Source organism: Numenius arquata, chromosome 1 (assembly GCF_964106895.1).
Source record: "Numenius arquata chromosome 1, bNumArq3.hap1.1, whole genome shotgun sequence".
Lineage (NCBI taxonomy): Eukaryota > Metazoa > Chordata > Aves > Charadriiformes > Scolopacidae > Numenius > Numenius arquata.
The window spans coordinates 10,295,772-10,313,338 of record NC_133576.1 but is presented as its reverse complement, the minus strand read 5'-3'; the positions used below and the strand labels follow the sequence as shown (position 1 = coordinate 10,313,338).

Genomic DNA, 17,567 nt, shown 5'->3' with positions numbered 1-17,567 from the left:
CTGCCCGTTCACACTGCTTTCACATTACACCACACACATTTATAAACTACTCATTATCCTTCAGCAGCAGCAGCGGCTTCATTACAGGGCCACCACTTCAAACGCCTCTCTAGCCCACAGTTCCTAGAAGGCTTGCTGCCAACGGTGACTATTAACAACCCCGTGCCCTACCCCTTCAAAACCAAACCACTTGAAGGATTGGTTGCATCCTTTGCCACCCCTGCACTTTGCCCAAAGCCTGTGTTCAAGTCCAGAGCACATCCTCCCTTTGCTCTGTTAGCTGAGCACCCAGCTGGTATCTGGATAAAACCCCAGCAGAAGAAATTTGTTCTCCTGCCAAAGCCTTCTCACCCACTGGATGATGGCACGGCATCTCCTGTTATGACGACTGTGCCACACACACAACTGACATCTCCCAGGATTTTACTTCCTCTTGGTTCAAGGCCCCAGGAAAATGGTTTAAGACAATCTGGGGACTGAGATCCAGACTGTGGAAGCGGTACCACAAACCGTGTGAGACATAGTCTGGATAAGAACTTACCTCTGTTTTTTCCTGGGCAAAACGGGAACCTGAGCACCCCTTCTCGAAGCAAAAGCAAAGACTGACTCAATGCTAACTCACGTGAACAGAAGACTTTTAGCACCAGCCTCTGAGCTGATGGCTTTGACGGGGTCCCTGTACAATTACAAGGTGAGAGTAGCCTTGTTCTCCACCTACGCAGTCCTCCGAATGGTTTTAATAATGAACCCCTAGAAGAGCTTTGGCTTCATGACTACAAGAATGCTCCACTGATCCTCATACAAGTTGTCTCTGTGAGAAAAACATTTCATCTTTCAGGTGAAAACCTTAAACCCTCCGGAATAGCAGAGAACAAGCGGGAAGAGACTCAAGCTCATCAATCTCCAGGCCATGCCAATGGAACAGATAAAAGGCAGCTTCAGTATGTACCATCTCCTCACAGTCACCTGCAGACACTGCAAAGAGAAATGTGTCTTCAGTCCTTGTTTTGGAGCCTAACATTATGTTCGCAACAGCAGCTGGAGTTTCTGGCCACAGGTGAAAGTGACCCACCAGGGAGCAAGTTATCAGTTATCTGGAAAACCTATCCACATTCTTGGATGCACGCGATTTGTCCTGATGGCTTATTTTCTCAGCTGTGCTGCCCAACAGCCACAGTGAGGGTTGGCCTTCCATAACCTCCACCTCTCCTCATTTAAGAGAAGACAACTGATGAAGTAAATGATTCAACAAAAATGTGAATAAATCTCCACCATCTTGTGAGGGGATGACTGACTAGAAAGCTTAGTAACCCTTTGCAAGTATATTAGGTATATTTTTTGAGCCTGACTTAGGCAAAAAGTCACTTATTAACAGTGTTCAGGATTGTTACATGAAAAAGCTGTACCACATTCTTCATTTAGAATAAAAGCAGAGCTGAGAGAGAAAGAATAACTAAAGAGACCAATTGCTGCAGTTGACTTTGCAGGTGACAGCAAGGCAAACGGGAGTATTTGTTTCAATGAGCTTTATTTAATTCTGTATTATACAAGTGGGATCTGAATCCCCAAACTTCGCATCATCAACATAATGGAGAAGCACCACTGCACAAAAGGAAGGCAGAATTTTGGAGCTGGAAGACGGGCTACATCAAGCCATTTCCCCCCATGTGGTCAGAAATTCTTCCTCCTTCACACAATGCGCTTCCCAGACCAGCAGGTTTACCCCAGGAATAAGAGAGACAGTGCTAGCTCTAAACACTCCCTCCTCCTCTCCCCAACAAAAGAGGCTGCTCAATGCCCGCAGTGGAATGGTTAAAGATAGGGAGTACATTAGGTTTTCAGTCTCTCAACCAGCTCACTAGATTAAGAAGTGGCCTGGTTACTCCCTCTCTCCTGAAAAAGATCCAGGAAAATCAAAGGCCTAAAATGCCAAAGACTTACCTCCTTTCCTTCCCCCATCCCATAGCCTTGTTCTCTAAGCAGAGAGAAGGCAATGAACTCTGAGGAGGCTGAAGGAAAGCCAAGGAAAATCAGGGGCTACCTGAATCCCTGGGAATCTGGTGGCTACCCTGGTGCCCTCATTCATTCCCTTTGAGGTTCAGAGACCTGTTTGGAATAGTACAGAGAGAGGGCCCTCTCTTAGGGATTCGGAAGCAACCAGGGATACAGAACACACAGAAACCGCCGTGAGGGTACACACCATTCCAGGGATGGCCCAAACCACAAACAGGGCAAGACTCCCCCCAGCCAAGGCCCCAAGGGCTGGGGGAGCTGGGACGAGGCCCTGGCAGGGGGAAGAGAGCTCCTGCAGCAGTACTGAGGGCTCACGGGATTTTACTTCTTCTTCCTCTCCTGAGAACAGCGAGGGCAGAACCTGGCAGAAAGGGAAGTAAAAAGACAATTATTTATGGCATGATATGAACCTTGAACATACAGTCCCAAAGGACCTTTTCCAAGGTCCCAGACAAAGCCTTAATTCAAATTTTCCTTTCTAAGAGGTCTTCTAAGCATGTATATACAGTACTCTCCCTTCTGCTACCCAGGACCTCCCCTTTCCAAAGGCCAATGGGCCCTCCAGGTTGCTTGTTCACTCACCATTTTCCTCTTGGTTTTGTTGTCAGACCCACACAGGCAAAATGAAACCATTCAATGGAACACTGTTGGGATGGAGAGCAGTCAGTTAAAGAGCAGTTTTCTTTTGAAATCATTGCTTCTGGGCTACCAAAGCTTCCCAACATTTGATTGCAACCTCACAAATCCCTAGCAGCCATTGCGGAATGAAGACTCACACCCAACCTACGCGTTGTTAGCAAGGAGAACTCCCCTTCTCCCTTGCTAGCTATGGGGGCAAGAAAACAACCTGTCATTTTAAGGAAAACCCTGAAGAAAGATGCACTTAACAGGCCCTAGCAAGCCACCCCTCTGCCCTTCCAAACCATCTGAGGTAAGGCCTCTCTTTGTCACTGCTTGCTGTATCAGGCCCCATCCAAGCAGGACAAGACCTTCTGCGCAAGACTCTTCCCCACTCCCTTCTCCCTGACTTCCATCAAGCACAGGCTCTTACGTCTGGGTTGTCGCAGCCAATCATCTCCCCATAGGAGACCTGGTGGCAGAGGCAGTAAGTAGGCTCATTGGGGTCCACGGGCATATCCAGTACATCCGAAGGGTGCACATTTCCAAAGGTGACTGAAGGCATCCCATACTCTGTGCTACTGCAGGACAGGAATAAAGTAGGTCAACAAAATAACTGGCTTAAGAGTCCCTTCATGTCTCCCAAGACTATGCCCTTGTTAGCCAGACACAGCCACTTCTCCTTTTTTAGGCACACACACCAACCTCTACTGAAGTGGTCCTCTTTCCCCATCATGCTACACTACCCTAAAAAAATCAAAAGATCTCCTTCCTCTTGCTTCCCAAGGAGGGACAGGGGACACACTGTCTGTTCTGGGTGAGTATCCTTCACAGGGAAGTCTGGCTAGGCCTCCCTTTGTCTGATTTTTAGTGCAGCTCCTCATTCCCACAAATCTTTTAAACACTTACGTGCGGACAAGCTTCAGTTTCTTTTGGGCAGTTTTTGGCGCCTCCTCATCAGAGTTCTTTCCTTTAGAGCGAGCACGGGCAGCTTTCTTCTCTTTCTGGGCTCGGCCCTCTGGTAAGAAGAGAAAAAGGTGTTGCATCTGCCACCCCATCAAAATAGACACCTGATAGTAACAACCTCTCCAGCACTAAAATGCTTTGGAGTGCATACTGGCTTTGGGCCACACACCCCCAACTTAATTTTATCTAGCGGCCTTGAATATGCTCACACAAGAAGAGCCCAGGTCACCATCTTTTTACCTGTCCTTCAGATTCCAGCGTAACAGTCTTTGATCTGTACCACTCCAGTGCCTGCCTTCATCCCCACCACTTGCATAGTCACTTGGCTGCCTCCTGTATCAATCTGCAGCCCAGTGGTGGTACTCACTCTTCTTGCCCTTGCTGGAAGAACTGTCATAGTCACTCGACTCTATCTGCTTCTCCTTCAGGTCTGCTTCAAAGCGAGCGAGGTCTGTGTCCAGCCGACGGATGTGCTTATCAACCTGCAAAGACGACAGTGACCAGGAGTTACCACAGAACACAGCCCAAGAGGGCAAAGAGAAGGCGGCATAGGGCTTGCACTAAGAGCTGAGAAGCAAGAGTGGTTAGGGCCTAAAAAGAGAAATCAGGGCCTTCCAGGCTTGGGGACTTTAGTACAGCCTTTCATATGATAACCACCAGACACTTCCCTTCATACCATCTCGTAGGTCTGCATAGCCAGCTGAACCTTGTCGTCCCCAAACTCCTTGCATTTCCCATAGGCCTCCTGGATTTGCTTGAGAAGCCCCAGTTTTTCCTCTGAAGACAAAGTCCGTGCATTGCTGATATACTCCGTGGCCAACTTATCGATCTCTGACTTGAGGTCTGAAACAAGTTAACCATTAAATACGTAAATATAAACATACAACAGTACCCTTCATTAAGAGAGACTGAAGGATCAGAGCAGCTGTAGGCTTCCTCTTCTGCCCTGAGATCCCCATGATAAAGGCAAAGGAAAGAAAAGCTGGTCAAGCTGCACACTTCCTGTCTCGCCAATGAAACCATCTCTAATCCTTACCTTCTGTCCTCTGATCCAGGTCTCGCATGAGCTGGAAGTTTCTTTGCAATTCAAATGGCAGGTTCTCAATACCTGCAGGGAAAGGAGGAGACATGGTGAAGTCAGGTTCCTGTCCACAATGCCAAGAGGGGAATAAAGGTAACAACACATACACCACTCCAGCAATTCCCAATGCCCTTTCCTGGTGCACATTAATGTGCTTCCATTTGTTGTCAAGTCCAAAAGAGACAGACTATAGAAACATGATATACTTAATGCAGAAGCATAGTTCTGTAATACATACTGGTTAATAGGAACCTGCTGCCAGGCAGAAAGGCCTACTTTGCGAAAGCAGAAACCCAAAATTTGTAATGAAGTCAGTCGTTAAAATACAACATATCCATTCAAGAACTCCATTCAGTAATGAAAAAAATAGTACAACAGCTGGTAAATAATGCCGTTTAGTTATTTCTGTACAAGGATGTCGAAACTACAGTTGATCACATGCTAATTCACTAAAAAGTGAGTCTGTTTTAGTGCATCAATTTTACATATAGGGGACAGGAGATACTTTGTGCAGAGCTATAAAGCAAGTTTGAGACAAGACGGGGAGCAGTGAACAGCAGTCCTAACCCCCTATCATGTGTTCCTTGTTTTGCCTTCTGCACTGTAATCTCAGTGCGGTCTGTCCAACACCTGAAATGATGCTATACATTGTGAATAATAAATGTATGTAGGGCTCTGAATGAGCAATGTGAAGTTGATAATTAATTTTCAATGCACTATGCTACTCAACCCCTAGGCATCACCAGATGCTCAACTGACAAAGCTGGTAAAAAAAAATTCTCATTTTTCCATGCCTGTCTAATCAAACTGAGATCTAGTGTCACTGCATTAACCTGAAGTCCAAGCTTGATTGTTGTCACCTTTATACCTAATAAAAAAGATAAGTCTCTCTTGCAGGTTTACTAAAAAAAAAAAAAAAAAAAAAAAAAGGTTGGGGGAAAAGCTCTTCAGAAACACAACCTAAGAACCTAAGCATGCCTGCGTTCTGAACCCACTCTCCAACACAGAGATAGTGTAAATGAAGGGGTGTCTACCCATCATCAAAACTGTCTAATCCAGCAGTCCTGGCAGCACTCTCTATTTTCACTGCCACATGTTTCTACAGTAGAGACATTTCCCTGAAAAGCAATCAGCCATCAGGGAAGGTCTGTATGCAAGAGGCAGGTTTTAACAAGTACTACACACGGACCATGAAATTAATTCCTATAAGAACTGTGGGTCTCACTGTGCTCAGAAGCTGTTCCTTTGAGTTATTTTTTTGCACAAACAGAATATAGAAAGTTACAGACAAAATGCTTATAAGTAATCAAGCAATTGCTTCAATAGATTTCTGTTGCCATTTCTATTTTAAATATCTGAGAAATGCTCAGATAGCAGGTGTCCTTAAGTACCCAGATACATAATCACACAGCACATACACATCGCCACCTTGCATTCAAGGACAGTTAACAATGTAAAATCGAAAAATTAGTAAGTGGCAAAATTAAGGCTGTCTGCACATTCCTAAATTTGATACTTCCATGTTTGTCTGGCATGACAGACTTCACACAAGGTTCAAGCAGCCCACTACCAGATTACATCCCTACAGCTCAAAAAAGCATCTCAGGTGACATCGGGGACACAATACTGAGAATTATCACTGCTTACAAAGGGAACGTACGGCAGGGATGAAATCCAGCTTGGAAATCTCAAGACCATGCCTTTTTCCTTCCTGCCATCCCCAAACTCGTCAACTCCAAACCTTTCAATTTGTACAGCAAATGAAACATGGGTCACACCGCAGCACATTGCCTTTCATCTCTCTCCAAAGCATCACCCACAGAGAACGAGACAGGTATCCTCTAGAGGAAAAGAGTATCTGTGCCTGCACTGCACACAATATGTCAAATTTACACCGAGTTTATTAATCCTGGAAGATCATGACTTCTACATTCTTGACTCTGTAGTTTAAAAAAAAAAGAAAGAATAACGTAATTTCTTTTTCTCTTCTAAAAAGGAAAGACAGTAAAAGCATAAATTCCACTGGGTACAGTCAGTTTTCCCTCCGCAGGGCTAGAAACCTTTAGATAGAGCGAGCACCTGAGCTAGCAGAAAAATCGGCAGGATGCTATTCTCCAGGCAGAACAACCCCACACGAGGTTACGGCCACGTTTTACAGAGATGTTCTCGCAGCAGGAGAAACTCGGGCAGGAGCTTGCTTCTGCTACAGAACCCGAAAGGGACCGTGCTCTAGTTTTTACAGCCGTTACAGTAGAAATCGGCCACCACCACTAACACCAGTGCGTGCCCCTGTCTGGAAAGCCTCTGTCTTCCCTTTGCCTCTACGTGCCTGGCCTCGTCTTTTCAGCCCGTGCCATCTATCCTACAGAGACTCTTTTTTCCCAGCACCTCCTGCCCTCACTTGCCAGCCCCGTAGCCAGGCCAGCGGCTCCCCTGCCTCGTTACCTGCCTCCCCTCTGCTGCCGGTGGCTCTCGGCAGCGCTGAGAGAGGCAATACCCAGCTCTGGCTCAGCACAGACACGATCGGCGGTGGATCATTTACCAGTCAAGCAGCTACAGCAATGATCTTCCAGAGGCTCATTAGCTAGGCAGGTTTCCACAGGGACTGGGGAGCAAAACCCCCGTCATTTGAATTCCTTCCCTGCTAAAACAGGCAAAATAATTTTGTAAAGCCCCAGCAAAGTCTTTCACTCTGCAAATCTACTATTGGACCAACATTCTGCAATTGCTTCATCACTAATAAACTGGGAGAAAAATGAAACGATTGACAGTAGCAGTGACTTCATAACCAGAACTGTTATTAAGATGCTTTATCTGTACAACTGAAAGTGGAAAGAAGCTGCGTACACCACTACAGATCATCATCCAGTGAATCCAGCAAGAACAAAAAGCGTAACAAAAAACTTGCTTAGCTGCAGCTTTATCAACTGAGCAACAAACTATTTGTATGGTAGATAGTTTAACTATGGGGAAGTTTTCCACTGTCTGCAGCTTAACTCAAAAGCTCTTACATACCCTTAAAAAAAAAAAAAAAAAAGATGCTCTTCATCGCAGACTTTATCACAGTGATCAGAACACTCACTGAAATTGCTTGATCTGTGCTGTGCTGGCTATCAGGCATCACCTAACAGTTCCATAAAAACAAGTCTGAGATTTAAGTTTCCATTTCCTCATTCCTACTAACACAACACCCTTTCCCTCAGACTATCTAAAAACGTTCATGTTATGTATGTAGTTTCATCTCCTCCCGAATTTCTCCTTTTTCCTTTACAATTCATTTGCTCTTCCACTTATTGTAAGATGCACCTAAACTTTTCATGACTGAATACTATATATTGTAAAATACCCAAATAATTCTGATTCTGAAATGGATCATAGTAATGAAAACACAGCCTGCAGGCATCCTTGATCACTAGAGAAGAGGGTAGTGAAGGGCAGTAGCTCTGTCCCAAATAGCAACAGTCTGACAGAAAAATAAAGAAAAGCGAGGGCATCTTTCAACACAAATGGCACAGCAGCAAGAGAGGAAGACGAGGATGGGGAAGATGTACAGCAAAGAAAGTGCTAGCAAGGCCAGCAGCTTGGCCCGAAGCGCAGGCTGGCATTAATGCAACTGTGTCCATATCTGCACAGATCCACGTGCAGCCCCACTGTGCCCAACTCGTTCCTGTCACAGCATGATTATCCTGTACAGCATCACCACGGCCTCTCACTGAATTTTTCCCACCCCTTCTGTTTCTTACCTTGTTTTCATTTCTTATCACAAGTTGAAAGTCTCTCTACCTACCTTCATTTTTCTTTTCCTCAGTTTGTATCCATTCATTACCCTCATTCTTTCTTTTATTCTCCTCTTTCCTTGACATTCCTTCCCCCATTCATCCTTCTGCAGGCTTCCATCACCATGCTGTCTTATCCTTAAGAGCCATGCACTCCCACTCTCCAAAAGTCAGAATCCACCACCACCCTCCTTCCCTTCCAATTATTATTTTATTTATGTCTTTTTAGAAATACACGTGGGGTACCAAGCGTAGGCAACTGATATTCAGCTATTTAACTCAGATGTTAACTCTGACATACGCGCACAGAGAGCAAGCTTACACAACCTGATAACTTTCACTATGCTTCATTCTCCCATAGGACATCTTTTAACTGCGTTAACTTTGTAACAATGGGTTTGTACTGTGACAGTGGCCAAATTCCTAAAGAGAGACCCAAAGCACCAAGCACTATACAAATACACGGTGCTTTTTCCATCTGTTCACTCACCACGTTCAGATGCATGCTTAAATTTATTAAAAAACGTGAAAACACATCTCGAAACATAACCACAATTGCTTTATTGAATAGTACAGATTTCAGCAAACACTTTAAACACCACATCGCTGAAGGCAATTAAAACAGTCCTGCTTGTGCCAGGGATTGCCACAATGAGAAGGTAAATTCTTTGCCCCCTGAGATATGGAGTTGTCTAGGATCTTGTGGGAGAAGCACATTGGACTTTTTTGGTACTCCGTGATTCTCATAATTTTGTAGTGTTTGAAGGATACTGCAGGACAACTGTCTTATAGCCATCTCCAGGAGCTTCCTTGCTTCCTCATTAGGGGGAAGGATGTCTTGTATATCCCTGCATCCCTTCTTTTGGAGGGTATAACCCTTTTAAAGCACTGCTTTTACTCTGTCCTGCGTTCTAAGTGAACTGTTCATCTTACTACACAATTTATTGAAATTGGAGCATGAGTATAACATATACCTTTCTCTCTGTTCATGTATGGCTCAGCCCTATTGCAATATACACAGCCTAAACTGTAACATTATCCTCCAAACACCTCTGTAAGGGATAGTACTACCTATGCTTTTACAAACAGGGTACTCGGGTGCACAGTAGACTGACCTGCCCACGGACACATGGGTGACGTGCGGCCGTATCATATAACCCGAGCTCAGTGTACTGCACACTAGTCCATGCAGTTGCATCTGATTCAGACACTGTCCAAGGGAAGAGATGTCAGTCAGCAATGACAGTCAACGTTAACAACCACAGAAACCTAACGCTCCCCCAAAGAGTGGACCCTTTTCTTGGGGAGGGAGGGCTCTTTTTGTCTTATAACATTAGTTTACTACTACAGCATCCACAGCCAAGATAGTAGGTAATGTTATTAAGTCTCAGAAAAGGGATCTTTATTGCTATGTTAAAGATCAACCTTGATTTGAGAAGGGTGGAGGGCCTGGAAGACTAGCACGTCAAATGAGACTTAGGCCACTCCAGGCATTTCCAGCCTGTCATAGATCTCCAAGGGCAGAGACCACCACCAAAGAGATCACAGGGCTGTTTGCCAAAACGGTCACATCGGATTTGCCGTTGAGTAAGTTAAGAAATGCAGAGAAAACGCAGTATGCTTTGTCTTGTAAAGGCATCTTGTGTCAGCTCTGATAAAAATACCAGTCAAAAAGAAAATCAATTCTAAATAAATTGGTCATTAACAATAATAAGTGTATTAGCTTAGTGTGGGCCATGTCAGTAGCTTTCACACAGAAACAAATGATGCCTATGAATCACCAAATCCTCTCCCCTGCGTGTGATCTTTTGTAATTTTCCACAGATCATGTGTGCTGCATCACAGATGCAACTAATCCAAAGTCTCAGTGAGGTGAAAGGCATCTTTCACTACACTAAAATGATGTTGAATATAGAAACAATTTATTAAGAGATTTGCATATCTGAAGTATGATGCGAGAAACTTTAAGAGAGAACAGGAGGGTACGGCTACATGCTACATTGGGGAAGGGATAAGAGTAATGACAGTAGTGAGAGATAAAAGAACTGCTGGGGAATTTGGAACGCAGCAAGGACTGGGAAGGAATCAAGGGCTAGCCTACAGCAAGTTCTAACATCACACTCATGCCCTCTAAGAGTATTAAGATGACAATACACATCATACCCTCATTTGATGAAGGCATTCAAACAGATGTAGCTACTCCGAAATAATAATCCTATTTTACTGGGCTACATTCCTTACCAAAGAATGAAAGGACGTTCCCATGTGAGTTGTAGGAGAAAGATGATGACTTTTAAAAGGGTGTATGCTGCTTCTGTCGCTCTGTGCTTATGCTGGCATAAGTTTTCTAGTATTTGACATGCCCTGAACTGGTGCAACTCTATGTGCCTATTGACACATGCAAATAGAAGGAGCAAAGGAAACTTGATGTCTCCCTAATCGGTATAAAAAGGGGGGAAAAGCCCAAAAGAAAATGACTACACACTACCACGTTAACTTACCAGCTGAGGACTCCTCATCTAAGTCTGCTGTCTCAATCATCCTCTTCCCTGAGGCAGGTATGTCCTAGTGTCTGCTCCTGGAACACATCCTGACTGGTGGCCCCCAAGACAACAGAATGAGTATCAAGCAGCCATCCGAGTAGACAGGCCAGCGACATCCTTCGACGTCTCAAGCTCACCAAGATTACTAGCCCCCTGCTGATGATGACTCTCCCAAGTGTTTAGATCTAATTTAGACCAAATGTTGGCAAAATCTAGTTCCTCAAAGGTTTGAGGTGGGGGAAGATGGAAACATTTTTTATTGTTTTGTTACCATTCCTTACCAACATTTTATACTGATGTTTATTCAGTAACAGACTGGTTCAACCATAGGGAAATTTTAACTTCCTTCCAGTCTGGCACACACTTCCCAACTGGGACACCACGTGCTCCCCATTCAGTAAGGCAAATAAAGCAAGAGCCTCATCAACCCAGGCAGGAACATATGTGGTGGACAGTGATGGCTAGAACCAGCAAGGAAGGTGCTGTTTGCTTGCTTCAGAAAGCACACTCACAAACATGACCCTTACATTCACCTCAGCTACCTGAGCAACTGGGCAGTAGGGGACAGGTAGATAAGCAGAGAGGTCATTTCGTAATAAATTCAGGCACCAGACAGCTGAGGAGAGGTACATGGCTTGGTTCTGTTGCCATAAAAGATAAACTTGTGTGTTGTCACCAAGTATACTTACTTAGTAAACAGGAAAGCACTGATGGTAGAAAATACATCTGGTTGCACAGCAGTTCCTTCTACTATAAACATAATCCCTACACTCATGGCATATTAGTGACATGGTTTAGTGATTTTATTTTTTTTTTTTTTATCAGAGTTAGGTTGATGGTTGGACTAGATGATCTTGAAGGTCCCTTCCAACCTAGACGATTCTATGATTCACACATAAACAGAGACTTATAGAAAACTATTTAGGACTTTTTTCTAAATGTATGCACTTCAAGGACGCCTAGCATAAAGAAGCTCTGTGATCCTCTCGAAAATTCCAAATATGAAGAAAACATAGTGTTCGCATCTCATCTTCTGGAAAATCTGTATTAGTCACCCTTCCCTTCTCCCCCTCAAAGCCTTCACTACAGTATTTCTAACCCAGGACGAGAGCAAATACTGAGCCAAGCACAGTAACTCGAGTTTCAGCAAGCATAAACTCCTCTAATGAGTCGTCATGGATATTCAATCCTCTCATCACAAAACACGACTTTTTCTTCCTTTTAATTCTTCCTCCATCTCTAACTCTATTGCACCCACAGTTTCTCCCCTACTAAAGTTGCACTGCTTTCTTGGCGTGAGGGAAAGCACTTCAGATTCTTGCTTTCTCTCCTCAGAAGCAGGCATAAAATGGTTTAAAGACCAGAAGGAGGATAATATTTGAAGAAATGGAAATATTTTCATGCTTAACTTCAGCCACTGAAGAGAACTGCAGAAAGAGCCTTGCTCAAAGAAAAACACTCAGGAAGAAGAGAACTGGAAGAAGAAACATTCCTCTTCTTCCCCATTCCCGAATCCTTTGGTTCAGTAGAGTAGTTGAAAGGGCAGCTTCAGTAGGATGAAGGAAGGAAGGTGATCAGAGTAAACAAGATAAGGAGTTCCTCTGTCAGGATGTTCAGCAGAGAAGGAATGTGCGTATTTTTCTGCTGCAAAAACACCTGCTAGGAGCATAACACATTTCAGACAGCTATGCTTTGTAATTAACAGCTTAGACCAAAGACAAAGGCATGTCTTACCCCAGGTCTAAACCCAGTTTCAAATTACAGCAAGGACTTGAAAGCTACCGAAATACCAGAGCTAAGGAACTGCCAGACACCTTTTACTAAGAGAACTGCTGTGAACTTGGCTATTCCACAAAAATCGTCTGGAAAAGAACTTTAGGTGTCCGAAGTAGAGGACTAAAAATTCATGAATTGAAACAACTGAGGCTGTATGCACAGCTTTGTCAGAGCACTCATGAATTTTAATGTAGTTTTTAACTACCTAACCGCATGAGATTTTCATACAAGGTGTTTCTCATTCCCAGTGACTGAGCAGTGATTCAAAGTTGTATTATATTCTCTTTGTTCACATACAAAGAAAATAAACTAAAACTCACACTCTGAGTCACACATACGTGACCCAAACCTCAATCTGCAAATTGACTCTTCAAGGTGTTCATCGTTGTGACATTAGAATGCTTTTTCACAATTCTGCTGTGGAGTAGCCCACTTCCCTTACCAATAAAATGAAGGTCAAGAGATTTACTGAGGCAAAGAGATTAAAGCCAAGAAGGCCAGCAAATTACAAACACACCTCTTGAAATGTCTAAAACCGCTACGTAGCCTGACTCTGAAGAGTTATCTGTTTAACACAGACTTCAGTTGCAGTCATGAGCCTTCTGCACATCTGCTCCTCTGACTACAGATTTTTCACTCAGAATTTGAGGGAAGCACAATCTATGCAAGGAGAATCTGTGAAAAGCATGACCCCCAAAATAAACACAAACATCAACCTCACTTTGTCAGAGTGGTATTCAACTGCCTCAAACACAAGGCCACCTTTTTTCTTCCTACAATCTTCACTTAATTCATTATACACCTTTCCTTTCTTCAAGGATTTGAAGAGGTCCTACAAACAAATGCTCTCTTTCATCACATACTCCTCATTCATTCCCTGAGCAGATCCAGCCGGAAACCATATGAAAGAGAATCTCTGTGGGAGGGAAAAAAAAAATTCAACTGAAAACTGTGTCTGCATTAGCACTATAATACTGAAAGAATTCCACTCCAAGAAGTAAGTGTAAATATTAGGCATTTTTAAAAAAGCTGACTAAAGGTTCTGGACTATTTATCTGTGTCAATTTTCAGGAAGTTTTGGAACATTAGTGAACTACTTTAAAACTGAACTGAATGATTTAAAAATATTGAAATAATTAAAAAAAAAAGAAAAAAGAAAAAGGGAAGGAAGGAATGAGGGGGAAACTGAATGGCTTCAGGCAGGCATGGAAAGAAATGGAATAACTGATCCTAGGTCATCTCAAAAAAATAAATTACAGTGGAAAATATAGATTAAGTGTTAAAACAAACTTGCCTGACCAGACCTTTTTTGGTAAGAATATACATTTCATCAGTGAAAATCATTTTTTGTAGTGATTAAACTACAACTTGCATCTAAACTATAACTTGCATCAAATACTCAATTTAATATTAGAAAGTATCTGGCGTAACAAGCTAGACTATGAACACCCCCCCCCCCCCCCCAAACATATGATGTATTAAAAGTACTTTAGAATGCATTATAAAGAACTACCAGCAGTGGCTGCACCATTCATGCAAATCACACACGAAGCAGTTCTTGACTCAACAAAAGAAAAGTTTGTCACTGGAAGTGGGATACAGACTGGAAGAATGAGAATGGAAGGAACAGACCACTGGGACAGCAAGAGACAGCCCGACTGCAAACAGATACTTTCCATCAAGTCTTACGGAGGGTAGTACCTTTAGGAATGAGCAATGGAAGTGATGGATAAAGGATGCTGGACTGTATTTCTAAGAAACGGAAAGACTGTATCATGTCAATATCACGGTAGATAGTTGCCTGAATACAAGCTCCCAGCTGAAATGCAATGCTGAACGCAATGAATGGTGAATGGGTAAGGGCATACCCAACAGAAGAACAATAACCTGATTTCTTTAGTTAGCACCATGAAGAAGACCGGTTACTAAAGGACTGTATGCATTTTCAGAGAGTCAGAAGTTCAAGTAGGATGTTAAAAGATTAGAGCAGGCTTGAAGAACAAGATGCCTGATTAGAAAACTGAAAAATATGTTATCGCAGGCTTTTTTTTTTTTTTTTTTTTGCTAAGTTACCAGAAAGAAATTCAAGATTTAATCAATTACAATCTACACAGGGAAGCAACTTTTAGGGAAGAAACTTTTAAATCAGGAGACATTTCAACATGGCAGGTAAAAGGCATTATAGGTGCAAGGACTAAATATTGGAACTGTGCAAATTAACTACAGACAAAAGTCACAAAACCATGACAGCAAAGCCTATCAGCAAACTAACTTACTGAGATGGATGCTCTTTAACTGGAAGTATTACAATTCACGTGATGGGCTTCTCTAAAAGAAACTCTAGATTAAGCACAGCAACTGTCTTCCAATTAGCTAACAAAGGGAATTAATGTTGCATACTATAAAGGACACCAGACAAAACTGAGGTCTTAAGAGCTCTAGAGTATACGAAAATGGCTAAACCATCACAGCAAATATTGTTTTGTTGTTTCTAACATCTCTGTGGCCGATTTATTTTTTTTTAGTACTTTTAGACTGTGCAGATTACCTTTTTTTTTTATTATTATTATTTTAAGCAAGACACCTTAAAAATGATAGTCTACACCACCTCATTAATATCTACCTTCAACAGGACAAGAATCAGTAATTCAATTGCAGGATCACACATCTCAGCTGAGAAAGAAAATAAGAGTTTGTCATTTTCTCTATATGTTTGTACTAGAGGTAAACAGAGGAGCTTCCAGGGGGTTCATCAATTTTAGTTGCCAGTGACAAGGAGATCCAGAAGTGTTTGGCTTTGGAGGGAGCACCGTCTAGCCACCAAGCTCATCTACAGCTTCCTTCCTCTCCGACTTAGTACCTACCATACCTTTTCACACTCAGTGCTGCATCTCTCTGATCTCTTCCTACCATCTGCAAATCCCAGTCTTTCACTCCTTTATCTTCACACTGCAGCTCTTACTCAAAAAACGCTTGTGCTCTCCCAGTAGGAAAATGCTGCATCCTCCCTGGGTGCTTACTCGTTGTCCATCTGCTTCTTCCCCCTCTTGCCTAACCCCTGGTTCTCCCAATTCCTGGCCATCTTTGCTGAAGAGCCTCAGCCAACTGCAGTCTTCCATAATGGGATAAGAAAAGAACATACATCTTTGCTCGGCATTCCTTGCTCCTCTCTAACAGTCTGCCTCCTCACCCAACTCTTCTTCTTGGCTTTTGCATCCTCCTTCCTCACAGCTCCTAGATCCTTGCCTGTCCACTTCCAGCTTCTTTTCAGCTTTCACTGAAATTTATTATGATTCTTGAACTTTCTTACTTTAATTCACAAGAGGCTTCCTAATGACAGAAGGAGCACTGCAGACGCAAGGAATGAAACCCTTTGTCTTCATATCAATGTTACCAGCTCCGTGCTGGCAGAAACTTAGTGTAACAAAACTTTTACAGAACCAAGCTCCGATGTTTCCAAGCATATACATACAGCAAGAGATTTAACTTGGCCAGGCGTAATGAAGTAAGAAACATGTTATTAGAACTACCATGCTTTAAACACATCACCATGTTCCCATAGCACTGACATCAGATCAGAAAGAAAACACGGGAAGAGTTTTCATCAAAAAGCAGATTACTAAATCTTAACTCCTTACATGCCTTCAAAAACAACTCCTCTGATTACCCTACTTGACTATTCTAGGAACACAGGGGCAAAACATGCATTGAAAGTCTTATCCCCCAAAAAGGCAGAGTATGACAACGTTATAAGCACCTTAAAGCAGGATGGTGTCATACGAGGACTCCGATAACGTCACCAACTCCTTTAGTATTTACAGAGGACTTCTTCAACCAGCGAAGCAGGACTGCACTCTTACAGGGAAGAAACCTATGGGAACTACCTCCCTACATACACAAAACTTATCTTCCGCTTCGTTTCACCAGCCCTGCAGTTTATCCCGGCAAGTCCACCCACAGCCAAGCTGCCGCTCGGAAAGGCGGCCGGAGCGGCGCCGGGCTCCTTCCTCCGGGGACGGCAGCGGGGCCGGCTTCCCGCGGCAGCCCCAGCGCCCGGAGACGAAAGGGCAGCCCGTACCGGCGCTCCGGGCGGGCCGCCGGAGCCGCCGTTTCCAAGCGGTCCCCAGACGCCTCTCCGCACGGCCGCGGGAACGGGGCCCTCACGGCCCGGCCGGGGAGAGCCGGGCAAGGCTGCTACCCGAGAGGTTCCGGGCAGGCCGCAGCGGGCGCCCTGGTGACCGGTCAGCCCCCGGGCAGAGCTCGTCCCCCCGCGGGGCCCCGCCCCGAGCCGCGCTCCCTCCGTGCCCCCGCCAGGGCGGCCCCAGCCGCGGCTCTCGGCCCCGCCCCCGGCGGCCCTTACTGTCCAGGTAGTGCTCCAGGTACATCCCCGCCGCCATCTTGGGCCCCGCACACACGGCCGCTTCCGGCGGCAGCCGGACGCCGGCGCCCCCCCCTCCCCGGCTCTTCCCTCCCCCGGAAGCAGCGCTGCCCGGCTGCGGAAGCCGCTTCCGTCCGCCTTCCCGCGCGCTTCCGGTCCGCTCCCGCCGCCATTTTGGGCTCTGCGGGGCTGCTCGGGGCACAAGCTTCTTCGCTCGGCCGGGTGCCTCCTGCCCGACCGCCGCCTGAGGGCTGCGACGGGGCTGACGGAGGGAGGGTGCCCGGCGGGATCAAGGCGGGCCCCTCCGGTGCTGGTTGTGGAAGGAAGCGGCGGATCCCGCTGCAGGGAGCAGGCCCAGGGCTGGCTGCTTTGATCCGATTCCCCTGAGATGCGGGAGAATAAATAGCTGATGCTTT

At 44.6% G+C, this 17,567-nt stretch overlaps 1 protein-coding gene across 1 annotated transcript; it reads right to left on the bottom strand.

Annotated features, from left to right (window-relative positions):
* Positions 1 to 1,518: 1,518 nt before the first annotated feature.
* Positions 1,519 to 17,198, bottom strand: ING4 (inhibitor of growth family member 4). Its single transcript, XM_074157610.1, has 8 exons — positions 17,134 to 17,198; positions 4,634 to 4,705; positions 4,274 to 4,440; positions 3,965 to 4,079; positions 3,541 to 3,649; positions 3,065 to 3,212; positions 2,596 to 2,657; positions 1,519 to 2,374 (listed from the first exon to the last, which is right to left on the bottom strand). Exons 1-8 carry the CDS (start codon positions 17,168 to 17,170, stop codon positions 2,335 to 2,337), a joined length of 750 nt encoding a protein of 249 aa, XP_074013711.1. The 5' UTR covers positions 17,171 to 17,198; the 3' UTR covers positions 1,519 to 2,334.
* Between the last annotated feature and the right edge of the window lie 369 nt (positions 17,199 to 17,567).

Bases quoted from the DNA above. Each gene is read 5' to 3' on its own strand.
- ING4 (XM_074157610.1), bottom strand. From the start codon at position 17,170: ATGGCGGCGGGGATGTACCTGGAGCACTACCTGGACA. The intron at 4,706-17,133 runs GTAAGGGCCGCC...CTTTCCCTGCAG, and splicing joins CCTGGAGCACTACCTGGACA to GTATTGAGAACCTGCCATTT. The intron at 2,658-3,064 runs GTAAGAGCCTGT...CCATCCCAACAG, and splicing joins TTGGCTGCGACAACCCAGAC to TGTTCCATTGAATGGTTTCA.